Source organism: Sceloporus occidentalis, unplaced genomic scaffold (assembly GCF_023333645.1).
Source record: "Sceloporus occidentalis isolate IW3139 unplaced genomic scaffold, rSceOcc1.0.p SCAF_41, whole genome shotgun sequence".
In the NCBI taxonomy this organism is placed as follows: Eukaryota; Metazoa; Chordata; class Lepidosauria; order Squamata; family Phrynosomatidae; genus Sceloporus; species Sceloporus occidentalis.
This window is the reverse complement of record NW_028317021.1, coordinates 497,084-519,679: the sequence shown is the minus strand read 5'-3', so window position 1 is coordinate 519,679 and position 22,596 is coordinate 497,084. Positions and strand designations below refer to the sequence as shown.

Genomic DNA, 22,596 nt, shown 5'->3' with positions numbered 1-22,596 from the left:
TGCAATTTTAGGTTGCATCAATAAAAGTATAGTGTCTAGATCAAGGGAAGTAATAGTGTCACTCTGTTCTGCTCTGGTCAGGCCCCACCTGGAATATTGTCTCCAGTTCTGGGTGCCACAATTAAAAAAGGATGTTGAGGAATTTGAGTGTGTCCAAAGAAGGGCGACTAAAATGGTGAAGGGTCTGGAAACCGTGTCCTATGAGGAACGATTTAGGGAGCTGGGGATGTTTATCCTGGAGAAGAGAAGGTTAAGAGGTGATACGATAGCCCTGTTTAAATATTTGAAGGGATGTCATATTGAAGAGGGAGCAAGCTTGTTTTCTGCTGCTCCAGAGAACAGGACCAGGAACAATGGATGCAAGCTACAGGAAAAGAGATTCCACCTCAACATTAGGAGGAACTTCCTGACAGTAAGGGCTGTTCGACAGAGGAACACCCTCCCTTGGAGTGTAGTGGAGTCTGCTTCCTTGGAGGTCTTTAAACAGAGGCTGGATGGCCATCTATCGGGGATGCTTTGATTGAGAGTTCCTGCATGGCAGTGGTCTCTTCCAACTCTGCGATTCTATGATTCTATGATCCAGAGGCCTGCCCACTATCACTATTGGCCTGCAGCATGCAACCCATTTCCAGTTATCATATATGGCCCCCAGGGACAGAAAAGTTGCCTGCTCTGGTCTAGGATAATTCTGCTGACTTGGAGATGTCATTTTTCTGTATTCTACCATGATCAGGATGGAAGCGGAGAAGGAAAGGCCTCTCCTCTGTTGGTAGAGTTGACATTGCTGATTGCCTTCTATGACCCATCGCTAGGTAGAGGGCTAACTTCCAATCACTAGCTTTCCTGGTTATGCTGTCAACATCTTTTGCCATTGTCAATGGCAAGATTTAGCTGTTGATCAATTGTCTACACTTTCCTTTTTTGGGTAGCAGAAGGACAACGGCAGCATGTGGGCAAAAGCAGGCAGAGTGGCAGGACATTTGGACATTTTGCTCTAGCAGAGCACACCACACACATGGAATTGGAATAACACTTTTTCCTTTTTTTTTTTTGCATTTATTATGGCAATGGAATTGATTAGCAGAACTGGCCCAAGGCATCAAGGTATTTTGTCACCTCAGACAGAAAATCTCACAAGCACTGTTTCACATCCCAGCAATTAAAAATATAACAATATAGTAAACAACTAATGATTTGATAAGTCTTTCAGGATCTTCTCCTTGAGGCATTCACCACAGTCTGCCTACTGGTAGAACCAGACCTGTTGGTGATTGACACATCCATTCTCCTTTCTTCTTGAGCTCTGTGTCTGTGTTTTAAATGCCCAAAGTGAGATGATAGCTCCTAAGAAATATATCTGGCTCTTTTAGGTTAAGGGAGTGATAAGAGAAAAAGAAAAAAGAGAAACCCACAGATTCTGCTGTTGAAGTTCATCAACTTAAAATAAAGCTAAAAAAACAACAACCAACTGGAGAGAAACAAAAAGCAAGAGAAAAAATAAAAATAAAATTACAGTTAACTTCTCATGGAGAATATGAAACCACTGCCATTATGTTCCTATGTGTCATTTATTTAACAGTGTTGCATCCTGGATTTTTATTTTCACAGGTTGGTCTGTTTACAACTCTTCCTTTTGCACCCCTGAATCACTTCAGCATCCTCTGGTCCATACAACACTCTTTGTCATAATGGTTTGTGAACCAACACCACTGTCCATAGGCTGGCTGACAGGACGTTTATGAAGAGTCTTTGCACTGACCAGAGGGGATTTGGAGAGGAAGAGGTGCAGGAGCAGACCTCATTTTCAGAATGGCTCTCATCGTGGTGCCCTTGCTTGGAACGTTGCCCAGTCCCTGTGCTCTCAGCTGGCTCCGGGGCATCAGCCTGCATGTCACTGCACACCAACCAGTCTCTGGCAATGGACTGTGGGTAACCTGGCTCGACTTCCAGATTGCTGTCCATGATTTTCCAGTATTCTTTTCCCTTGAAGAAGTAGGTCGCCCCTGAAAAATGAAGGCAAGGATGTTGGTGAATTAGTTTCTGTGTTTGTTTTAAAAATATAACCCAGTATTTTGTTCCCATAATAGTCACCCAGTTGCCTATGAGAAGCCCCAAAGGACAAAAGCATAATCGCATCAGCAGTTGGCAAAAAGTTGGCTTTTCTGCAGCAGCCTTGCGGTGCTCCTGTGGTGTGCGGCATATAAATGTTGCGCTGCCAGAGCGCTGCAAAGTTGCCTGCTGTGTGGTCAGCCAGCTTACTGCCAGCTTGGGGGCATGTGTCGTCTAAGTGACATGCCCCCAAGCCACCAGGAAGCCATCGCAAAGGAGCCGTCTGTTTCGCTCCTTAGATAAACTAGTGACATTCTTCAAAGACAAAACATTAAATAGACATGAGGAAGACCGGAAAGATTTGATGAAATTCTGGAAAAAATGTTGGGGATAATCAGCAATACTTTATTTTGAAGGTTAACCACCAGCAGCTTGAAATATACTCATTCACCCTATCAAATAATTAAATTCATATAATTATATAACATATAGCACATTAGCATTTCTATTGTTCTTAGTTAGCTCAGTTTTTGTACCTCCTCATTTTATTACTACAAGGTTGAATATTTGAAAAATTTGTTAAACTGAATATCAGATTAAGTTGATATGGAAAATAAAAATTTTAAACCTCAAGTGCCATCTTGAATGATTATAAAAGACATTATGAGTTGTAGGAAGTTACAAGGGAATGGTTTAGATATAGGAAAGGGAATTATAAGACCATAGGAAATCAGCTCTGGAAGGGAGAGAAGTCAAACGTATGTTTAATAAGAGGAAGGGAACATAACATGGAATTGAAGGTTAGACAATATGAGCTGTATATATGCTATTTGTTGCTGTCTTTTATGCTACTGTGTAGTCTGTTTTTTAATTAATAAAATATTCATTAAAAAATCCCAAAAGAATAATGCTGGCTAGAATGCTGTTGTCGTGGTTGGTTTTATTCCTGTCACTATTTTATTCCTGTTACTATTACAGAACTCTGTATAACCACATTTTGTTATGGGTGTCACCAGTTCCTGTATAATTTTATTGTTATTGCTGTTGTGTGCCTTCAAGTCATTTCTGACTTATGGCTACCCATAGGTGACCCTATCATGAGAGTTTGAATGAGAATGTGTGATGTGCCCAAGATCACCCAGTAGGTTTCCATAGTCATGTCAGGGATGATGGGAGTTGTAGCTCTTCACCTCTGGCTCGAACTCACCACCTTGTTGCGCACCGACGCTGACCAGTTTTGGCCAGTGGATAAAGCTTTGCTCAAAAGCAGCAGAGTTACAGAGAATAGGCTGAAGACCCTGACAAACTCTCCAAGCCTTCTCACTCTTGCTTCCACAGAAGTCTTCCCACTTCTTCAGGATTCAGCTGGCTCTTGTATCTTCACTCAAGACACCAGACAACTCAGTAGTCTTATATAAAAGATCTACTTTATTCTACTATATACAGCTCCAAACTATCCAACACAACAATACTCCTCACTACTCCAATACTACCCAACTACTACCCAGAATTGATGATTTCATCATCTCAGCCTTGACTACTTAACAATTCTCAGGTGTGTTCAATTATCCATTTTACATTTCTTGTCCTTGGCATTCAGGACTTGTTAATTCCATTATCTTTTACACCTGTGTGGTTGCTACTTGCTTCTGCTGAGTCACTTTGACTCTCACATACATGTTTTATTTCAATCACTGTATGTCCCATGTTGCTTTTTCCTTAACAAGTCAAACCCTGGAAATCAAACCCTGATTTCCAGATTCATAGTCCAATTCTTGAACCACTACACCACCTGGCTCTCACTATAGTTTTATAGTGTTTGAAATAAAGATAGTTATTGCTCTTACATTTGGGGCAGCACTTTGTGGTCCCCTGAATCTACAGAACAGCTCTCCTAACCTCCCAACTCACCATCAGACCACCGAGTGGCATCATCCAACCTGCTGGGGATTCCCTTCCACAAAGTGGTCTCCAATGGATAGCCAGGATCCATCCTCCGCTCATAGTCATTGTAGCACCAGTAGCGATTGTCCTTAAAGAAATATGTCTTGTCATTCAGAGCCCAAGAGAATGCAGCATCAATGCCTCCCGGCGGCAAGCCAAAATCTGAGATGGGCCGAGGATAGCCCTCTTCCACATTGTTGTCTTTGAACACCCAGTATCTGTCTCCTGAAGGGAAGAAATGAGCTGTTAGCATTTCTTATAAAACAAGGTTTCACCATCAGTAGCAGCCAGTGGGTTCCATATCAGGGTTGTGATTAATCCCCTCTGGACTTTATTCCAGCAGATGTTAAAGACTTTATTTTAGAGATAGAGCTCAGCACTTTGGACAGTTTCTTTATGTGAATTCACTGAACCCTTAACATGGAAGCCAGCGGCTGCTACTGGGCACTGCTCTTCCTTCTGTCATGTCAACCATCAGTTTTGAATTCCCACACTTCAGGAGGCAAGAATGACTAAGAATGACTCCCACATCAAATTCAGAGCTTGTTGAGGAACTTGTTTTCACAAAGATGTGTGCCTTTCTGTATCTATATCAATCACATCAGGCACAATGGAGAGGTATCATAAAACCTACGGGGGAGCCATGGTTTGCATACCTATATAGATTTGGGGTGGGTGGTGGGGAGTGGAGTGAGGAAAGAACCCCCAATATTTTATTGTTTTATTATTGTCCTGATTTTCTTGTATATTGTAGTTTTAAACATAACAGTATTGTAAACTGCTTCAGGTTTGTGGAATGAAATGCTGTATAGAAATACTAAATAAATAAATAGGGCACAGAATTCCGTTTGAGTCATGACTTGAATGTTACTTTTTTGAACTACAATCCCCAGAGAGCATTGAGTGCAGAGGGGTACTAAAAACTGGGGTGAAAATGGAATCAGGTGTCTTGAATGGGAATGCCACAATATTCTGTTGCAGAAAAAAAAGGTGCTTTCAAACTGGTGCAGGCAACTGTGTGGCTAGAATACTGTTGGTGTGTGATGCATGCATGAATTCTACTATAGAAATGATTGGACATTTTTATCTGATGCAGAATGGCCACACTCACTTCAGGGTTGTGAAAGCAGAGATGTACATATGCATTGCACAAAGATGCAAACTGCCATTGTGCATGGATATACATGTGCATTTTGCTCCACATTTAGTGTCTTGGTTCAGCTGCACAATGTTGACATTCAGCATAAGGGCTGCTTAGCACCTGCATGGCAATCCTTTAGTATTGTAACTTTTGCAGCACAATCGTACACATGTATATTGAGAAGTAAGTCTCATGATGTTCTAGAGGTATAGGAGGTGGCTATCAGATTACAATCTTAGGAAACAATGTGAGATTCAGAATTTGGTTAAGAGTAGACCCATTGAAATTAATGAGACTGAAGCAAGTCATAACCTGAGTCTCATTTATTTAAAAGGACTTGTCTGACTTGTTCTTCTGATTCCAATGGTTCTACTCTAAATACAGTTAAGCCTGGATCTCAATTCTGTGTGTAAAATGTATAGTGCAATTCATGGGTGTTCTCCATGGCAAATGCCTTAATAGAAGCACATTATAAGATCAGATCTATCATTTCTTAAAAGCTAAAAAGCTGAACAATCCACTGTGTGTGTGCATGTGGGGGTGTCATGGGAATGCCTGCTATTGTAGATTGCAGTTGTCTTTTTAATATAGCCATCAGAGGGCAGTATTGTGCAGCCAAACAATATATATGGTTACTTCCAACTCTACGATTCTACGATTCTATAGTTATATTGGAGACGGGAATATTTTTCACATGGGGAAAATCAGGGGATTAAAAAGGCATTTTCCCAGGAAAATCACGCAATCGCGGCAAAGATTTTCAGATGACGTCAAGATCTAAGAGGAATTATCTTAGGAAGAACCAGGAATGCTCCAGCAACAAACCATTCAATCAATCAATCAATGGTTTGTTGCTGGAGCATTCCTGGTTCTTCCTGGGATAAGTCCTCTCAGATCGTGATGTGTGTGGAAATCTTTGCCATGATTGCATGATTTCCCCAAGAAAATGCCTTTTTAACTCCCAGATTTCCCCCCATGTGATAGTCTCCATTGTTCCTTGTGCAAGAGATATGGAGGGGGGATTTTTTTGGAACAGAGATACCACCCTTTTGTTTCCAACTCCTACTATGCTGCCCTTTTTGCACAGGGAAGCAACTGTGCGTGTGTGAAAATGCAGAGGCAATTTCTTATTGTACTACCTATTTTTCGCAGGAGCTTTCTGCAATGGTAGTGATTGCTTTTGTGTATGAGCAATGTCACACACAGTAGCAGGTCTGTTAGAAAAGGAAGGAGCTGGGTTGGAGACAGGTGGTGGAAATAGCAGCAATAGCAAGTACATTTCTATACCGCTTATCAGTGCACTTAATCACCCTCTAAGCATAGTTTTTTGTGGGTTTTTCGGGCTATGTGGCCATGTTCTAGCAGTGTTTCTTCCTGACGTTTCACCAGCATCTGTGGCTGGCATCTTCAGATAATGCTTGCCTGGAAAGGACTTGGCTATATATATTGTGTGACCTGGAAAGGCAGGAGTGATTTGCATGTATATTGTTTGTTGCTAATGGCAGGCCTCAGGGTGTGAGGGTCTGCACAAGAGGATTAGTGTCCGCTTGATTAGTGCTCATTGTCTGCTGGGAAAACCTCTGACCCTGGGAGATTTCTCATTTGCATTTGTTGAGTCTTTATTTTGCTATCTTTCAGGACTGGTAACCAAACCTTGTTTACTTCAAGGGATTCTTCTTTCTTGTTGAAATTGTCCAGGTGTTTGTGGATTTCAATGGCTTCCCTGTGCAGCTGCGGACAAGTCTACATAGGGACCACCAAACGCAGTGTGGAAACAAGAATCAAGGAACATGAGAGACACTGCAGACTGGGCCAGCCAGAAAAATCAGCAGTAGCAGAACATGTTACAAACCATCCTGGGCATAAAATACTGTTTGAAAACACTGAAATTCTGGGCCATGCCAACCACTACCATGTCAGGATTCTCTGAAGATGCCAGCCACAGTTGCTGGCAAAACATCAGGAAGAAACTCTGCTAGAGCCTGAAAAACCCACAAAAAACTATGGATGATGGCCATGAAAGCCTTCGACTTCACCCCCTAAGCAGTTTACAAAGTGTAAGCTAATTGCCCCAAACTATCTGGGTACTCATTTTAGTGACCTCAGAAGGATGCAAGCCTGAGTTGAGCTTGAGCCCTTTTGCTGGTATTGAACTCAGAACCTTATGGTTTGTGAGTGAGTGGCTGCAGTACAGGCATTTAACCACTGCACCACCAGGGCTCCCCATGGATTGAAGCACTGGAGGAATGATCAAAGCAGCACCTAATGATGCTGCAGCCTACTGGTGTTATCAGCTCACACTGAGCACTCATGGCCACCACATTACCACCATGCATCACAGAGCTAAGAAAATAGGCAAACAGTTATCCAGGCAAAATGTCTGAATATTGAGTCAAAAGCTAACGTTTAAAGCAATCCCCTACTAGAGATGCAAAAAATATGTGTAAATTTTCTTGGTTTTGACAGAAAAGCTTATTTCAACATGTGGAGACATCTTATAAAAAATCTAGCCATTACAATATTTTCGCCTCTTTGTGAGAATGAAAAGAACAGCATTTGCAGCGGAGTGTGTCAGCTGTAGCAGTAGCAAAAGATGTTGTTTCCCCACCCAAGATTGTATTTTGTGAAGAAAAGGATTGGTATGCAAAACCATCACAAATTTTGGCAAAAGTCACAAAGCGGTTATCCCATGGCTGAGCAAGGATGTGAGTGCCCAATACTCAAACCACTACTCCAACAGCAATAACATTTACATCTCTATACCACTTCATACTGAACTAAGCAGCTTACAATGTGCAAGCCAATTGCCTCCAACAAGCTGGGTACTCATTTTACCAACCTTCGAAAGGATGGAAGACTGAATTGATCTCAGAGCACCTCAGGGTCGAACTCACAACCTTGCAGCTGCAGTACTAGCATTTAACCACTGCACCACCAAGGCTTCCTACTCCACACTGGCTATGTGTGTGTAGGTGCCTTCAATTTGCCTGTAGACTTGTGGCAACCCCATGAATTCTTCATAGGGTTTTCCTAGGCAAGAAATCTTCAGAAATAGTTCTGCCAATTCATTTACTTCCTCTGAAATATAGCCTACAGCACCTGGGATTTATTGGCAGTCTCCCATCCAAGTACTAACCAGGGCTAAGCTTGCTTAGCTTCCAAGATTGGTAGCTTTAGGGTATTTAGGCAGCTCCCACACTGACTATACTATACATAATTTTATAAAATTCTACCATGTCTCTTTTCCTATGCTAAAAACCCACAAACACTGAATCTTTTCTTGTTAGGGGAGTTTCTTCAGCCACTTGATAAATTTGGTTGCATTTTTATGCATCATTTCCAGCTTTACAATGTCCTTTCTGAGGTTGAGGATTCCATGTAGTATTCGAGTGACTGCACAATATACACGTAAAAGGACATAGGTCCAAAACAGACAGGCAAGATGGGGGTCGCTCTGGGGGCATGGCATTTAGATGATGCACACTCCCGGAATGCCTGGAAGCCAATCCGGGGCCATGCCAGGGGCTGCCTAAGGCAGCCCCAAACCACCCCAAAAGGAGCGGATCTATTCCAATGTGAAGTCAAAAGCTTTTAAGGCCAGCATCCATAGATTTATGTGGGTTTTTGGGGCTATGTGGTCATGTTCTAGAAGAATTTGTCATTGATGTTTTGCCAGCATCTGTGGCTGGCATTGTCAGAGATTTCAATGCAACAAGAAAACAGTGACCTTGGGAAAGACAAACACGTTATCAGTTGTGGCAGATACTTCCCCTACCTTTGAAGAATACAATCTTATGATCATGGGTGCGCTCGTACACAGCATCCACACTGTCTAAATTTAGAGGCAATCCTCGCCAGAAACGATGGATCTGAGCTGGCTGCAGGGAGACTAGGTGCTTATTGCGAGTCAATCTCCAGAAGTATTTGCCTAAGAGAAGAATGTTGATCAGAGGGAAAAGCAGCATTACTTAGATGTGCCAGGTAGTGAGGATTGTAGCATTTAGCTGCCATTTAGTTAATCTATACATTTTACTGACTACATATTTAATTTATTTCCTTCATTTACATAATTTTCATGGCTTTCATTAACTGACAGAATATTTTCTGCCTGTAACATCAATTGTTCCCCCAATCCGACCCCACGAAAGAAAAACCTCCTTCGATGACAGCTGACATTCTTCAAATGGTTAAGGACAGGAGAGAAACTCAAAGGTGACAGAAACAGTATCAGAATTCTGACTAAATTCAATGACTTGTCCGTAGGGACAAAGAGAAGTATGATAATTAATTTGAAGAAACAGAAGATGACTGCAAAGTAGAACAAGAGATGTCATGCGTAAGATCTAAGAAATTAAAGGGTAATTCAGATCAAGAGCAGGGAAGCTATCTGATCAATAGACATATAGACATACAAGGTACATTACAGTATATGATAGGATAAAATAAAAAAAGATGATGGAAACAATAAACTGAACAAAAAGAGATGAAGTGGATGACAGATTCTTCCAAGGAGAAAGCTTTTGGTGATGAAGCCACAATTTTAAATGAATTAAACTGAAAGGGTTGTGAAAGCACTTGGGAGAATAAATCACCAGGAACAGATAATAGAATAACATAGGGGGAAACAGTCTGCCCCAAAGGGTCGCCTTGAAGCTGCCCAAGAAAGCCAGTTGGGGGCCATGGCAACTGCATGTCACGGCCCCAATCCGCTTTTATGCCGGCACAAAAAGAAGGCTTTTCTTACCACGCTGTGGCTTTACCATGCTCCTACAGCGTGCTGCGTCTAAATGCCATGCCGCTGGAGTGCCTGCAAGCTGGCCCATGTGTGGGCAACTGGGCAGTGTGAAGCCAGCTTCCGGGCGGCTTCAGAGCATGTAGCATTAACACGCCGTGCTCTGAAGCCGTCCAGACGGCAGCGTAAAGGGCCAGTCTATTTCACCCCAGAGTTGTTTTAAGCTTTAGAGATCGAACCCATCGCATTCTAATAAAAATCTGCCAGTTATTTTATCAAAGAAAGAGATCAGATTTGTCTGGCATGATTTCTTTCTCTGAAACCCATGTTGACTTTTTGTGATTATGGCATTGCCTTCTAGATGTTCACAGACCCTCTGTTTAATGATCTGCTCTAGAATCTGTCCTGGTATGGATGTCAGACTAACTAATTGTTGGGATCCTCTTTTCCCCCCTTTTTGAAGATGGGGAAAACATTTGTCCTCCTCCAGTCCGCTGGGACTTCTCCTGTTCTCCAGGAGTTTTCAAAGATGATTGCCAAGGGCTCCAATATTACATTTGCCATTTCTTTTAATACCCTTGGATGGAGTTCATCTGGTCCTGGAGACTTAAATTCATTTAGATTAGCAAGGTATTCCTGTACTATCTCTTTACTTATTCTGTGCTGAAATTCCCCTATTCTGTCCTCTGCTCCAATATCCTCAGGTTGAGCACCCTTTTCCTTTTCTGAGAAGACTGAGGCAAAGAAGGTGTTGAGTAATTCTGCCTTTTCTCTATCCCCTGTTAGCATTTTGCCATCTTCTCCACGGAGTGGCCCTACCATTTCCTTCTTCTTCCTTTTGCTGTGGACATATATATAAAAAAGCCCTTTTTATTGTTCTTAACCTCTCTAGCAAGCCTGAGTTCATTCTGTGCTTTAGCTTTTCTGACTTTACCTCTACATGCTAGCTATTTGTTTGAATTCCCCTTTGGTGATTTCCCCATTTTTCCATTTCTTATACATGTTCCGTTTAAAAGTTAGCTCAATTGAAAGTTCCTTAGGCGCTATACAGACTGGCGGATACGGCGCCCCCGTCACGTGCTGGGGTTGGCCGAGGACGCAGCGCCCATACCGGCCTCACCCCTAGCACGTGATGGGGCGTCTGCACATCTCGTCGCGCTGGCGACATCACGAGTGCGCCATTTGTGCACTCGGGCATCACAAGTGCGACGCAAAAATAACTCGCTTTTTGCAGGTTCTTTTTCTGCCGCCAGGATGCCTCCCAGTTCGGCAGCTGAGGCATCTCGCTGGCGGAAATGGAGGCGGTGGCAGACCGCCCTTTTTGGGCAGTCTGTATCCCACCTTAGTCATCCATCCTGGTTTCTTCAGGCACTTCCCATTTTTCTTCCTCACTGGAACTGTTTGAATGTGGCCCTGGTAAGGTTGTTATTCCAGGTATCAACCAGGGCTTCTTGAGATGGTTAGCATACATTCCAACTCCCAAGAAAGGGGAAATCAGGGATTGTAGTAACCACTGAACTATTGCACTGATCACAAATGAAAGGAAGGTGATGCTCAAGATTTTACAACAAAAACTTTCCCCAAGTATGGAACAAGAAATATATAGAGGAAGCCCTCCAAACGGGGTTCAGAAAAGGAACAGGCATTAGGATGAGTTTGCAAACATATGTTGGATAATCAAATGCATTGAAGAATTTCAGAAGAAAATCAGCCTGTTTTAGAAATTATAGCAAAACTTTTGATTGTACAGATTTACACTAGATTGAGATATTATGGGCTTGGCATAGACTTTCCAATGAGTTCTAGCCTGTGTTTGGTCAGACTTGCTCCAAGTCTTCCACCAGTATCACTCTAGTCTCCGTCCCACTTGCTTCGTCACAGTCAGCTCCCCAGTGAAGCAGGGGTCATATTTGGCTCCATTTTGTGGGAGTATCACTTAGGGACAAATGGGTCGACTATCCTGGCTATTTCCATATTCCAGAGATCAGCCTGAGGCAACAGGAAACTCCCCAAGAGCCATCAGGAATCCATCCAGATCCATAAGCTTCCTGTGGCAGACCATCTTAATCTCTTTGCATGCCCTTGGCCAGATGGTCCTGCGTTGGACCAACTTACCTCTCTGTACACCCTTGAAGCACTTCCATTCTCTTCCTGAGGGAGATGGTTGTAAAAGCATGTCTTTTGTTGTGCTGCAAAAATCCAGTTGACAAAAGGCTGCAATTTCATGAGGTCACCATAAATCCACAGGTGACTTGGGGGTATATACATCCATGAATAAGACACTTCAAAGAACCCTGGTTCCTCTTTTCCTACTGCCTACAACTATACTGAATGGTATCCTCTTTCTCAATGAGTCATGTCATCTGACGATATAAGTGCAAAAGCCTCAGCTGGTAGCCTTTTGCATGGATGTGTATGTGTATGCATGAATATGGGTCTCTTTCCCTCCACTTTTATTTTCACAACAAATTTGTGAGGCAGGTCAGGCTGAGGAAGTGAGTGACTGGCCAATTTCATCCAGAGAAATTCATGGCTCATTGGCGACTTGAACCTGGATCTCCCAAGTACCAACAACAGTAAAATCACTACACCGTACTCACCAACATAAAGGTTGCCCACTCCTGACTAATGGTGAAAAAAGTCCTATCTCACCTTTGAAGAAGAAAGCCTCCCCACGAATCTGAGCCACTGCATCAAAGTGAGTGTTGCATCTGTTAGGCACATCTTGTCTGAGCCTGTTGGAGAGGGAACAAAACCAAACACTTAATGGTGCCACTTATCATTAGTGATATCATAGGATCTGCCCAACTTGGCAAGGTTTCTCAAATTTTCAATACCTAGCAAATAGTGTTGCTGTTGTTGTCCCCCTCCCTTATACTTTAGATATACTTCCTTCTTACCCTCCAAATGCATTTTACATCATCTCTAAGAAAAATAGGCAGGGCCTTTCCTTCTCAGTGGAGAGGACAGCAGTTTGCAGGATATATTTTTTAAAATGAACCATGAGATCCACCAGTGGGTGCAACTCACAAAATGGCAAATTATGGGACAATTTACTGAAGTACATTGGGATGACATATAAACACAAATCCAAATCTTCATCTAAATCACTACAGCTTTTGGGTAATTCACACTTAAAATTCACTTGATTAAAACATCTGGGAGCTACAGACCCTTTGAAATGTCACTACAAATCACCCAGAGATTTAATAGTAAAACACAAACCAACTTCTGTCAGTGGCAGCTGGTGGCTTCCATGTCAGTGGGTTGGTGACTCTGATCTGAGCTTAAGTCTGAAATGTAAGAGCACTATTGGGGTTAGGATCCAGCAGCTTCGATGCCTCATTGGGAGTTCAGATTAACATCTGGGTGCTGTAATATGGGCTCTGAACCGAATAACTTTTTTAACTGATCAAATGCTCATTGGCAATCTTCAGCCCAGCAAATCGGGATGGATGGTTTTACCTTTTCCCCTTTGGGCTTGGGGCCTTTATCCTTTTGTGTGACCTTAGTTTTGAGCAAATTAGTTATGGGCAGTACAATCTCTGCAAAACTGAGGATGAATTGTCTATAAAAGTTTGCAAACCCCAAGAACTTATGTACGTGTTTTCAAGTTTTCGGAGGAGTCCAGTCGAGCAACGTCTGGACCTTATTGGGGTCCATTTCAATTCCCTGGGCGGATACTTGGTATCCTAAAAACTCTAAACGGTCCGTGTGAAAGCGACATTTTGACACCTTTACATATAATTGGTTTTCCAACAGTCTCTTGAGCAACTCTTGCACCAGTCTGACATGGGCCTCCAGGTTTTGAGAGTAAATCAACACAAAATCCAGGTATTCTAGAGCTCCCTCAAATAGTGGGTCGTGCAAAATCTCGTTCATGACCTTCATAAAAACTCCTGGGGGCCCCGCCAGGCCAAAGGGCATCACCAAATATTCAAATGCCCCAAGGGGGCAATTATGTTTGTCCCCCTCCCTATCTGGACCCAAAAATGAGCATCCCTTAAGTCCAGTTTAGTGAACACCTTCCCGGTCACCAACCATCCCAACATGTCTTTCATCAATGGGAGGGGGTATCTGTTAGTACTACAAATCCCATTTAGGTTACGATAGTCTCTTACCAAGCAGAGCGACCCATCTTTATTTTCCCTGAAAATCACTGGTGCTGCAAACGTGGAGGTGGAGGGTTGAATAAAGCCCCTAGGCAAGTTCTCCTCTATGAATTCTTTTAGAGTCCTCAGTTCCAGAGGGTTCATGGAATAAAGCTTCGGCTTGGGAGGGGGTGCTCCCGGCAAAATCTCGATAGCACAGCCCGTCTCCCTGTGTGGGGGTAACTGATCATTCTCCTGTTCAGCAAACACCTCTTTTAGGTCCCAGTAGACTGCCAGATAATCCTCCCCCAGTTCTGGTTCCAATGGCCCCACCTTGTCGGTGCTCCCCTCTTCCCAGCTCTGCCCTCTTGAGAGTCCCTCATATCCAGGTGTGGGTTCTAAATGCCCGACCAGTTCAGTTGGTTGGAGTTCTGGTATCCACACCATTTCCAACACTAAGTGCTTTAGGCTGCGGCCTGCAACATGATCACGACACACTGGGTCATCAAAAGTTAATTGTCTCTGCCTCCAACGAATGGGAGGATTGTGATAATGCAACCAGTCTATTCCCAACATTACATGGTATTGATGTGTGGGTCCCACTACTAACTGAATCTTTTCCCAGTGTTCCGCCACTCCCAGCCACACAGTGGCAGTCCTTTCCTGAATAGCTTGCCCCCCCCCATAACTGTGCCATCCATCTGATAGAAAGGGATAGGGCGTTCAGCCTCTTAGTTTTTATGCCCAATCATTTAACCACCTCTGGGTTAATCAAACATCTAGTGCAACCCGAGTCCACAGCTACCTTAGGTTCCATGGCCCTCTGGCCCTGGCCCACCACTAGTTGCACTGGCAAGGTGCACAAGGGAATTCCTCCACTCACCATAAGTCTGCGGCTGTTCCGGTGCATGACCTGCTTTTTGCCGCATTCTAAGGCAGGCTCTCGAAGTTTAAAGCCAGATCACTGGCTTCCTCGCCATCGGTGTCGGTCCACTCTTCTAACACCTCTCTCTCCTCCTGGCCTGATGCTTGGAAGACCCGATCATCATGCCCCTCTCCCTGGGCGCCCCTGCTCACTTCTGCTTGTGGCAGAAGGGGAGGGTTTGGCAGTCGTTCCCAGCTGGTCACTGGGCTTCTCCGGGCAGCTGATCACCAGGTGGCCCTTATTTCCACACCCCCAGCATAGCCTCAGTCTCATTCTTCTCCCCTTTTCACTCCCCTTGGGTGTGCCCTGCTTCCACGCTCCTCTTTGGCTTGGGGATGAGGATTTGGAGTCTTTTCCTTTAGGCTCTCTTCCCCTTTTCTGCACTGACAACTTGATTTTGTGCTGGATGGCTTTGGCCTCTCCAGCCAATCTGATCCACTCCAAGACTGTGTGGGGGTTGCCGCGTGTGAGAGACCACCGCAACACTTCTGGGTGTAGCCCATCTTTAAAGTATTGGACCCTCATGATCTCCACACATTCGGGCACCTGCGAGATCAAACTTTTGAATTCCATAGCATACTCGGAAATGGACCTGGGCCTCTGCTCTAGCGCCTTCAGACCAGTGCCTTGTCAGCCCGGAACGGGTCCTCAAATCTGGGCCTCAAGGCGATCATAAAGCCTTGCAAACTTTGTAATTCTGTAGCATCACTGTCATACAATTGGACCAACCACATTGCAGCTTCTCCCTCTAGGTGCCTGGCCACACACCTCACTTTGGAGGCATCATCCGGAAAGGTGGGCCCCCACTCTCTCATATGTCCCACCACTTGAGATAAAAAATAGGGTAGGATTTGGGAGTCCCCATCATACTTAACTCCCAGTTTTCTGACGAGTGTCGATCTGGCGCTGGGGCCACTGGACGGGATGCCGGTTGTCCTCCTGGGGCTGGAACTGGAACTGGAGCTGGGGGGAGGCGCAGCCACCGTGGTTGCTCCACTCCCAACCCAGGCTCCCGCAGCAAGTATCTTCAGAACATCCATCATCTCAGCCAAGGTAGTTTTTACCCCCTTGAGCTCACCTCAGACCTGTTGCACCTGTTCTTCCAAGTCCTCCTCCTCAGACAGCTCAAGTTTGAGAGGGTTGGCCAGCCTCACATCCCAGGCTGACAATCGCCTGGCTCTATGTCTGTCCTTATATCGGGAAGGGGCAGGAGAGTTCAAAAACCAGACATCTCTCTCAATCGTAACCGGTGTAGAATCCACGGTCTACCTGCCTTCCTTCAGTCACGCTCCGGCTCCAGAGGCCTTGAGTTCATCCTCTTCCAGGTCCCCCTCTTCAATTGGTGGGATGGTCAGGTCTTCTGGGGTCTTTAGCTTTTGCATCGTCCCAGAAGATTTAGTGAGTCTCAGCTTACTGTCAGAATAGGGAATCAGCTCCTGAGCCAATCAACCAGTCAGTCTTATGATGAATAAGCAGAACTTTATTAATAGGTCTAGGATCGGCAATTCAGCTCCATTCGGCTTTTAAGCTGAGACTGTCCAACCCAGGCAAATTTGATATATAAAAAACCCCAAATCCACAACCCCTCCCACAGCAAAAGCACGCAAACTAAACTCCCAACTTACTTTCACAGCCTAAAAAAATCCCTCATTCATGCCCCTTATTTTCCTCTGCCAGGCTCTTCTCTTCGCCACATTCCAAGACTCTGAGCAGAGGCTTCAAGGTCTTGCAGATAATAGCCAGCTGGTGTCTTTTTACTCTACCGTTCCTTCCTTCCTTCCCCCAGCTTATCTATATCTAAACTAACTACAGCAAGCATCTCTAAACCCATCATCCCATATATATATATGCACACACGCACACATCTTTGATGAGTACACACACACACACACACATATATATATCTGACAGAATCCGTGGATTCTGACAAAAACGACCTTTCTTTTTCTTTTCATTTGCAGACGCAAATAGTTGTCCTAATTTTACATTTCTTAAGTATTTTATGTCTCTTTGTTTTATTTTTATCTCTTCTAATTTCATCTTCTCTAAATAATTATAGATCGTACTATACACTTACTTTAAAGGATATCTTAAAGAAAGGAATCCAATAGATTACACTAATACACAAAGAAGGAAAAGAAAAGAAAAAAGAGATGTCCAAAATTACAGACTAATTTCCTCAATTAGTCTTGATTATAAAATTTTTACTACAATATTGGCTGAAGGATTGAAGACTAAATAAAATAAATTAAGAGCAGAAAATAAAGGTGAAAAACAAGAGAAGAAAAAATAAAGAATAAATAAAAAGAGAGAAAAAAGCAAAAAAGAAAGGGAGAAAAAGAAAATCAGAAGAGGAAAATTATAATAAAAATCTGCTCTTTGAATTTCAAAGGGATCAATTCAGCATATAAAAGAAGTAGAATCATAGACTTGGAAGAGACCACAAGGGCCATCCAGTCCAAAGAATACCTGACAGATGACCATCCAGCCTCTGTTTGAAGCCCTCCACTCATATCACTATTGAATCAAAGCTGTTATTTCCAATCTCTATTTTGTTTAGCCAAACCAATTATTCAATCTATCAAACAAATAACATGAATTCTAAGCACAGACTAAATAAGTTATATTCCATTCCTGTCTATTTACACCATTTAATACTATCAAATTCTTTTCTATTTTACATCCATTAATTCATTAATAATCAATTTAAGTCCATCCATTTAATTCATTTCTACAAAATATATTAAATGCTGATTATCTCAATGCTAATATATATAATGTTAATATATTATTTCCTTCAAAGTAACTCCAAAATTCTAGATCATTAAATCATTAAGTTCCAGGACCAGAATATTTCATTTATACATCACCTTCAGCATATTTCATAATAAGACAAAATCATGATCATTTAGAGTTCTACAATTACTTAATCAAGAGTCAATCAGTTTCTATGTCTGCTAATCAATTTCTATAGTTTTATAATTCCACTTAAATTCAATTGCTTGTTTCACTTAATTTTCTGTCCACTTTCCAAAATTTCTCCTTATTTTAGCTATGTTCTATTCAAAATATTTTGCAAATTTCAGATTCAGGGTCAGATTCAGACCAGTTCAGCCCAATCGATTCCAACAACTGTTCAAAATCAGTCCAGTTCAATTAATTCCAACCACTGTTTAAAATCAATCCAGTCCAGTTAATTCCAACCACAGTTCAGATTCAGTCCAATCCAATTAATTCCAACCACGGTTCAGATTCAGTCTAGTCCAGTTCTTTCTAAGTACTCTTCAAATAGGTTTGCAAACTATTATTTAGTCCAATCTCCTCTTAGTTCAATAGTTAGTCCAAACTCTCTAAAGTAATTTGGTCTAGTTGATCTGCATCTGATTAGGTCTATATCCAAGTTAAAGAGCAAACTAGATTTTTAATCCAAGTTCATTTCTTCTGTTCTTTATTCCACACTCCAAATTATAATCCAGGTTGATCAGGTCAGACAAATCAATAATCTAAATAATCCAGCTGTTCAAAACATTTCCTCTGTTACTCTGATTTCTTTCTTCTCTTTATTTAGTCTCTTTTCCAACGTTTCCTTTTTCTAATCCTTGCCAACCAGCCAGATACTCAATCAATGGGGTAGAGAAATGTCTTTCTTCTTCAATGTCTTTTTCTCCTTCTTTCCTTTCACTCCCCTCATCTTTACTTTTTCCTGTTGTTTCTTCTCCAGTAATCTATTTATGATTACAGTCTCACAGTCTCTCCTTAATTGTCCTATTCTGGCTGTTTGGTTGTTCTAGAAGCAGATGTTGTTAAGTCCATCAGGTTGCTTCAGTTAATCTGTTGTTAAAAAAAGTTGAAGGCAAGACTCTTTTCCCTTGGGAGCCAAATGTGATCTTGGCTGCTCTGTGATCCTCTTCTCCCCCTCCAAGTCACCTTTTAACTCTGGAAACAGGGAAAAGTCAGATCTCCACCAAGCCCCAATCATCTTTACTCTTCCCAGAGTGCCGATTTTCAGGGTTTGTTTTGCTGAAACCTCTAAAAGATTGCTGTTTGGTGGTTATGAAATGGTGAGCTTTCCATTTCACAGCCAATCATCTTGCCATCGCAACTGGAAGTCCTTTTCAAGCTCTGTATGTGCCTTTTGTTAAGGTACTCACCTCTCTGTCTGTCTCTCTCTCACACACACAAAACACAGTATTATCCCAAATTCAAAATTTGCTTCTGCAGTACAGAATTCAGCTCAGTAACTCATATCAAAATGCAGTCTCAGAATCCCAGTTCTGTATCACAGATTCATCTCAGTTTATCTCCATCAAATGATATAGTGAAGACCTGTGGCTGCCCATGCTTAACTTACGGGATAGTGGAACGATTCTCTGGCAAGTCCAGCAAGATGGGGTGGTCATTTGTTTTGGATATCTCAGGTTTTGCTGTTAGGGACACAGACTCCCGAACTCCTGCATGCAGATACAAAGATGAATTAGAGCTAAATGGGATGATTACTTAGCATCTACACTACAGAATGAATACAGACTAATACTGATTTAACTGCCATAGCCCAATGTTATGGAGTTCTGGAATTTGTCATTTTGCGAGCTATTTAGCCTTCTTTGTTAAGATAACTCTGGTGCCACCACAAACTACAAATTCCATGATTCCACAGGATATAACTATGGCAGATAAAACAGTGTTTCAAACTGCATTAATTCCGCAGTGTGGCAACAGCCTTAGTCTAAGTTTTGGAGGTGGGGGGAGCGGATGAGAAAATCCTCCAGATAAGTTTCTCTCTGCACCACTCCAGCTGTTTGATGAAAGAAACTGCAGGCAGTTTCAATTTGGACCCAGAATCTTTCCGGTATTTTGACTCATCTGATACCAGTAAGGCAATTCTGTGCTATTGCTAGACATAATACTCCTCACCCCTTAGTTCTGAGCAAAGGCTATCCCTTCTGTGTCACTTGATCTACTGCCTGCTGATGAGATTTCTGTCTGTCTGCCCCAGTATATAGGTCTGGTATGAGGAACTGCTGACACCAGTGATATGGCACCCCATGTGCTGTGCCACATCACTGCAGCTACTCAGTGAAGTGTTAGGAACTAACAGTTACTGTCCCCTGTGGTGAGCTGCATCACTGCAGGTGTTCTGTGAAGGACTTTCTGGACTGATTTAACTACCTGGATGCTGCCTTCTGCCGTGGGAAGGAAAATAAGAGGACTTCCTGCCCAGGGTTGCCATAGTTCATCTCCTAAACTTTGGATACTTAATCTGCATATCATACAAATTATTGTAATTGTGAAAATTACTCAAATTTGCATTCTAATTATGCAAATTAGAGCAATAAATTGCATATTAATTTTGCATTTTTCTTCCACCCTGGAGATTTTCACATGGGGAAATCTGACAGGAGCATAGCAGGATGCTCCCGTCACTATCATGCAATTGTGTGAAGATTTTCGTGATAATTGTTTCATTATCCTGCAAATAGAGAGGAATTCTAGCACTTTTTATTCATGGGACTTTCCTGTGAATGAAAAGTGGCACTAGAATTCCTCTTTATTCACAGGATAATGACATGATTCTTGCAACGTTACATAACATCGTCTGAAAATCTTTGTGCAATAGTGACAGGAGCATCCCACATAATCTCCTCTGTTTCAACCTTTTTAAACACTTATCCCTGATTCTGAGAGAACCTGCACAGACCTGGTGCTAGGCTTGGAATAGGGACATCCAAATTGATCATGTCATTTAGCATGTGATCATGGGCCATAATCATCTGTCAGCAAACCTGCCTTAAAGGCCCACTCTCTCTCTCTTCTCTCAGACTCCCTCCAACACCCTCACAGTGTGCCCCTCCTTTGTTTCACCCAGCCCAGACATCTGAGCATGTCTCCATGTTGGAGTATGATGCTTTAATACTGCTTTCCGAACCAGTTCTTCACCCAACCAATGCAACATGGACACAAATGAACACCGACTCACCATACAGCTGCCAGATCCGAACTTTGTCTTCATAAGGGAGGTCATATTTCAGGGGATCTCCAACAGGGCCTTGGTAATATGGCCTCATGATTGACTCAGTGGCAGAGATGTGGGTTAATCCAATGGCATGGCCAAACTCATGGACTGCCACAGCAAACAGGTCCATCCCGTGGGTATCTGAAAACAAGAGTGGGAACAGGAGTAGTGGGAAGAGTGTACATAATTTTGTTCCCATCCTTTTGTAATATAATATTTATTTTTAAAAAGCAGTGGGAAAATGCCAAAGGCTAGGGGCTGCATTACTCCCCCAGGAGACCCTGAAGGGCAACACCCCTCCACCACACCTGCTCCCACAACAACAACAAAAGCACCTCAAAAGTTTGTACACCACTGGCGCAGCTTTAAGAGGTCAGAGTCATCTCTACACTGCAAGGACTCTGGAGGATCAACATCTACAGAAATGTAAACTTCAAACAGTGCTGTATATCCTTGTGGAGAACCTGCAACCAGGTGAACTGTTTCCATGAAGCAACCACAACAATAGGAATATGTCTTTCTCCACCAAAGTAGAAAACAGAAGTGTTCTTTAACTTTGCTTTTTGGACTCTCTGAGTAACAAAATAGGATATAGTGTATACTTCTTTCTCAGTTGTGCCCTTTTGTTCATGATGCTCTGATTGAAAAAAAAATTGGGGGGGGATGATGATGATTTATTGGAACCATCCACGCAGAGATGGATTTCCTCTTCTTCACATTACCTTGAGTTTCTTGTCTCAGCAGAACCAAGGCTGTTGTGTTGATGTTGTGTGCTTTCAAGCTGTGGTTTTCAAGCTAAGGTTTTCTTGGCAAGATTTGTTCAGAGGGGTTTGTCTTTGCCTTCCTCTAAGACAGAGAGGGTTTCCATGGCTGAATGGGGAGTTGAAGTCTGGTCTCCAGAAGATAGCACAGTGCTGAAACCATTATACCATGCTGGCTTATCAAGGACTAGGATGTAGTCTGCTTTCAGAACAGGCTATGAGAAACTAAAAACCGTGGTTTTTAGGGGGTTTGTTTGAAGGGAGAGGTCATGTTTGAAGAGGAAGAGCCCTCCCCTCCCTTCTTCCAACTGTCATCTTCTGGCCTTAGAGGGAGCAAAAGGACAGGCCCAATGACATCGGGCCTGAAGAGGAAGAGCACCCCTCCCTCCTTCCAACTGTCATCTTCTGGCCTTAGAGGGAGCGAAAGGACAGGCCCAACACCATCGGGCCCGGCCTCGATTACGAAGAAGAGCCCTCCCTCCAGTCCATATGCCTTGGTCCAGGCCTCTGAGGGAGAGAAGAATGCTGGACCTGATCCCCTCCCCCCCTCACCATTCCCTTCTCGATTTGTGTCGTGTCTTTTAGATTGTAAGCCTGAGGGCAAGGAACCGTCTATTATCCCCTCTGTTGTAAGCCACTCAGATTCCCAGTGATTGGGAGGCATATAAATAAATCCTATTATTATTATTATTATTATTATTATTATTATTATTATGTGCTGAGGCTGGTGGAGAGGATGGAATTAGGGCCTCATTCCCACTACAGAATAAACTGTTTTTTTTTTAGTCTAATCGATGAAGCGACCTAGCACCAAATAGACTTTCACTTTATTCAAGCAGCAATCGAACCTTACCCGTTTCAATTTAATCCATTTCACATTCACATTCATCAATGGATCAATTCAACATGGAGTCACATCACGAGGCTGACTGTGCCACAG

General features: G+C 42.8%; 1 protein-coding gene across 2 annotated transcripts in view; it reads right to left on the bottom strand.

Annotated features, from left to right (window-relative positions):
• Nucleotides 1-818: 818 nt before the first annotated feature.
• Nucleotides 819-22,596, bottom strand: part of LOC149289959 (matrix metalloproteinase-17-like) — a 115,246-nt gene continuing 93,468 nt past the window's right edge. Inside the window, exons 5-10 of one of the 2 annotated variants that reach the window (XM_089489904.1) lie at nt 20,860-21,036; nt 19,234-19,333; nt 12,519-12,601; nt 8,910-9,062; nt 3,961-4,218; nt 819-2,003 (exon numbers count right to left, since the gene is read on the bottom strand). In XM_089489904.1, the coding sequence (XP_089346030.1) occupies nt 1,684-2,003; nt 3,961-4,218; nt 8,910-9,062; nt 12,519-12,601; nt 19,234-19,333; nt 20,860-21,036 (1,091 nt within the window). In that variant the 3' untranslated portion in view covers nt 819-1,683. The remainder of the gene's footprint in view (nt 2,004-3,960; nt 4,219-8,909; nt 9,063-12,518; nt 12,602-19,233; nt 19,334-20,859; nt 21,037-22,596) is intronic. The other variant, XM_089489905.1, reaches the window with a different exon arrangement.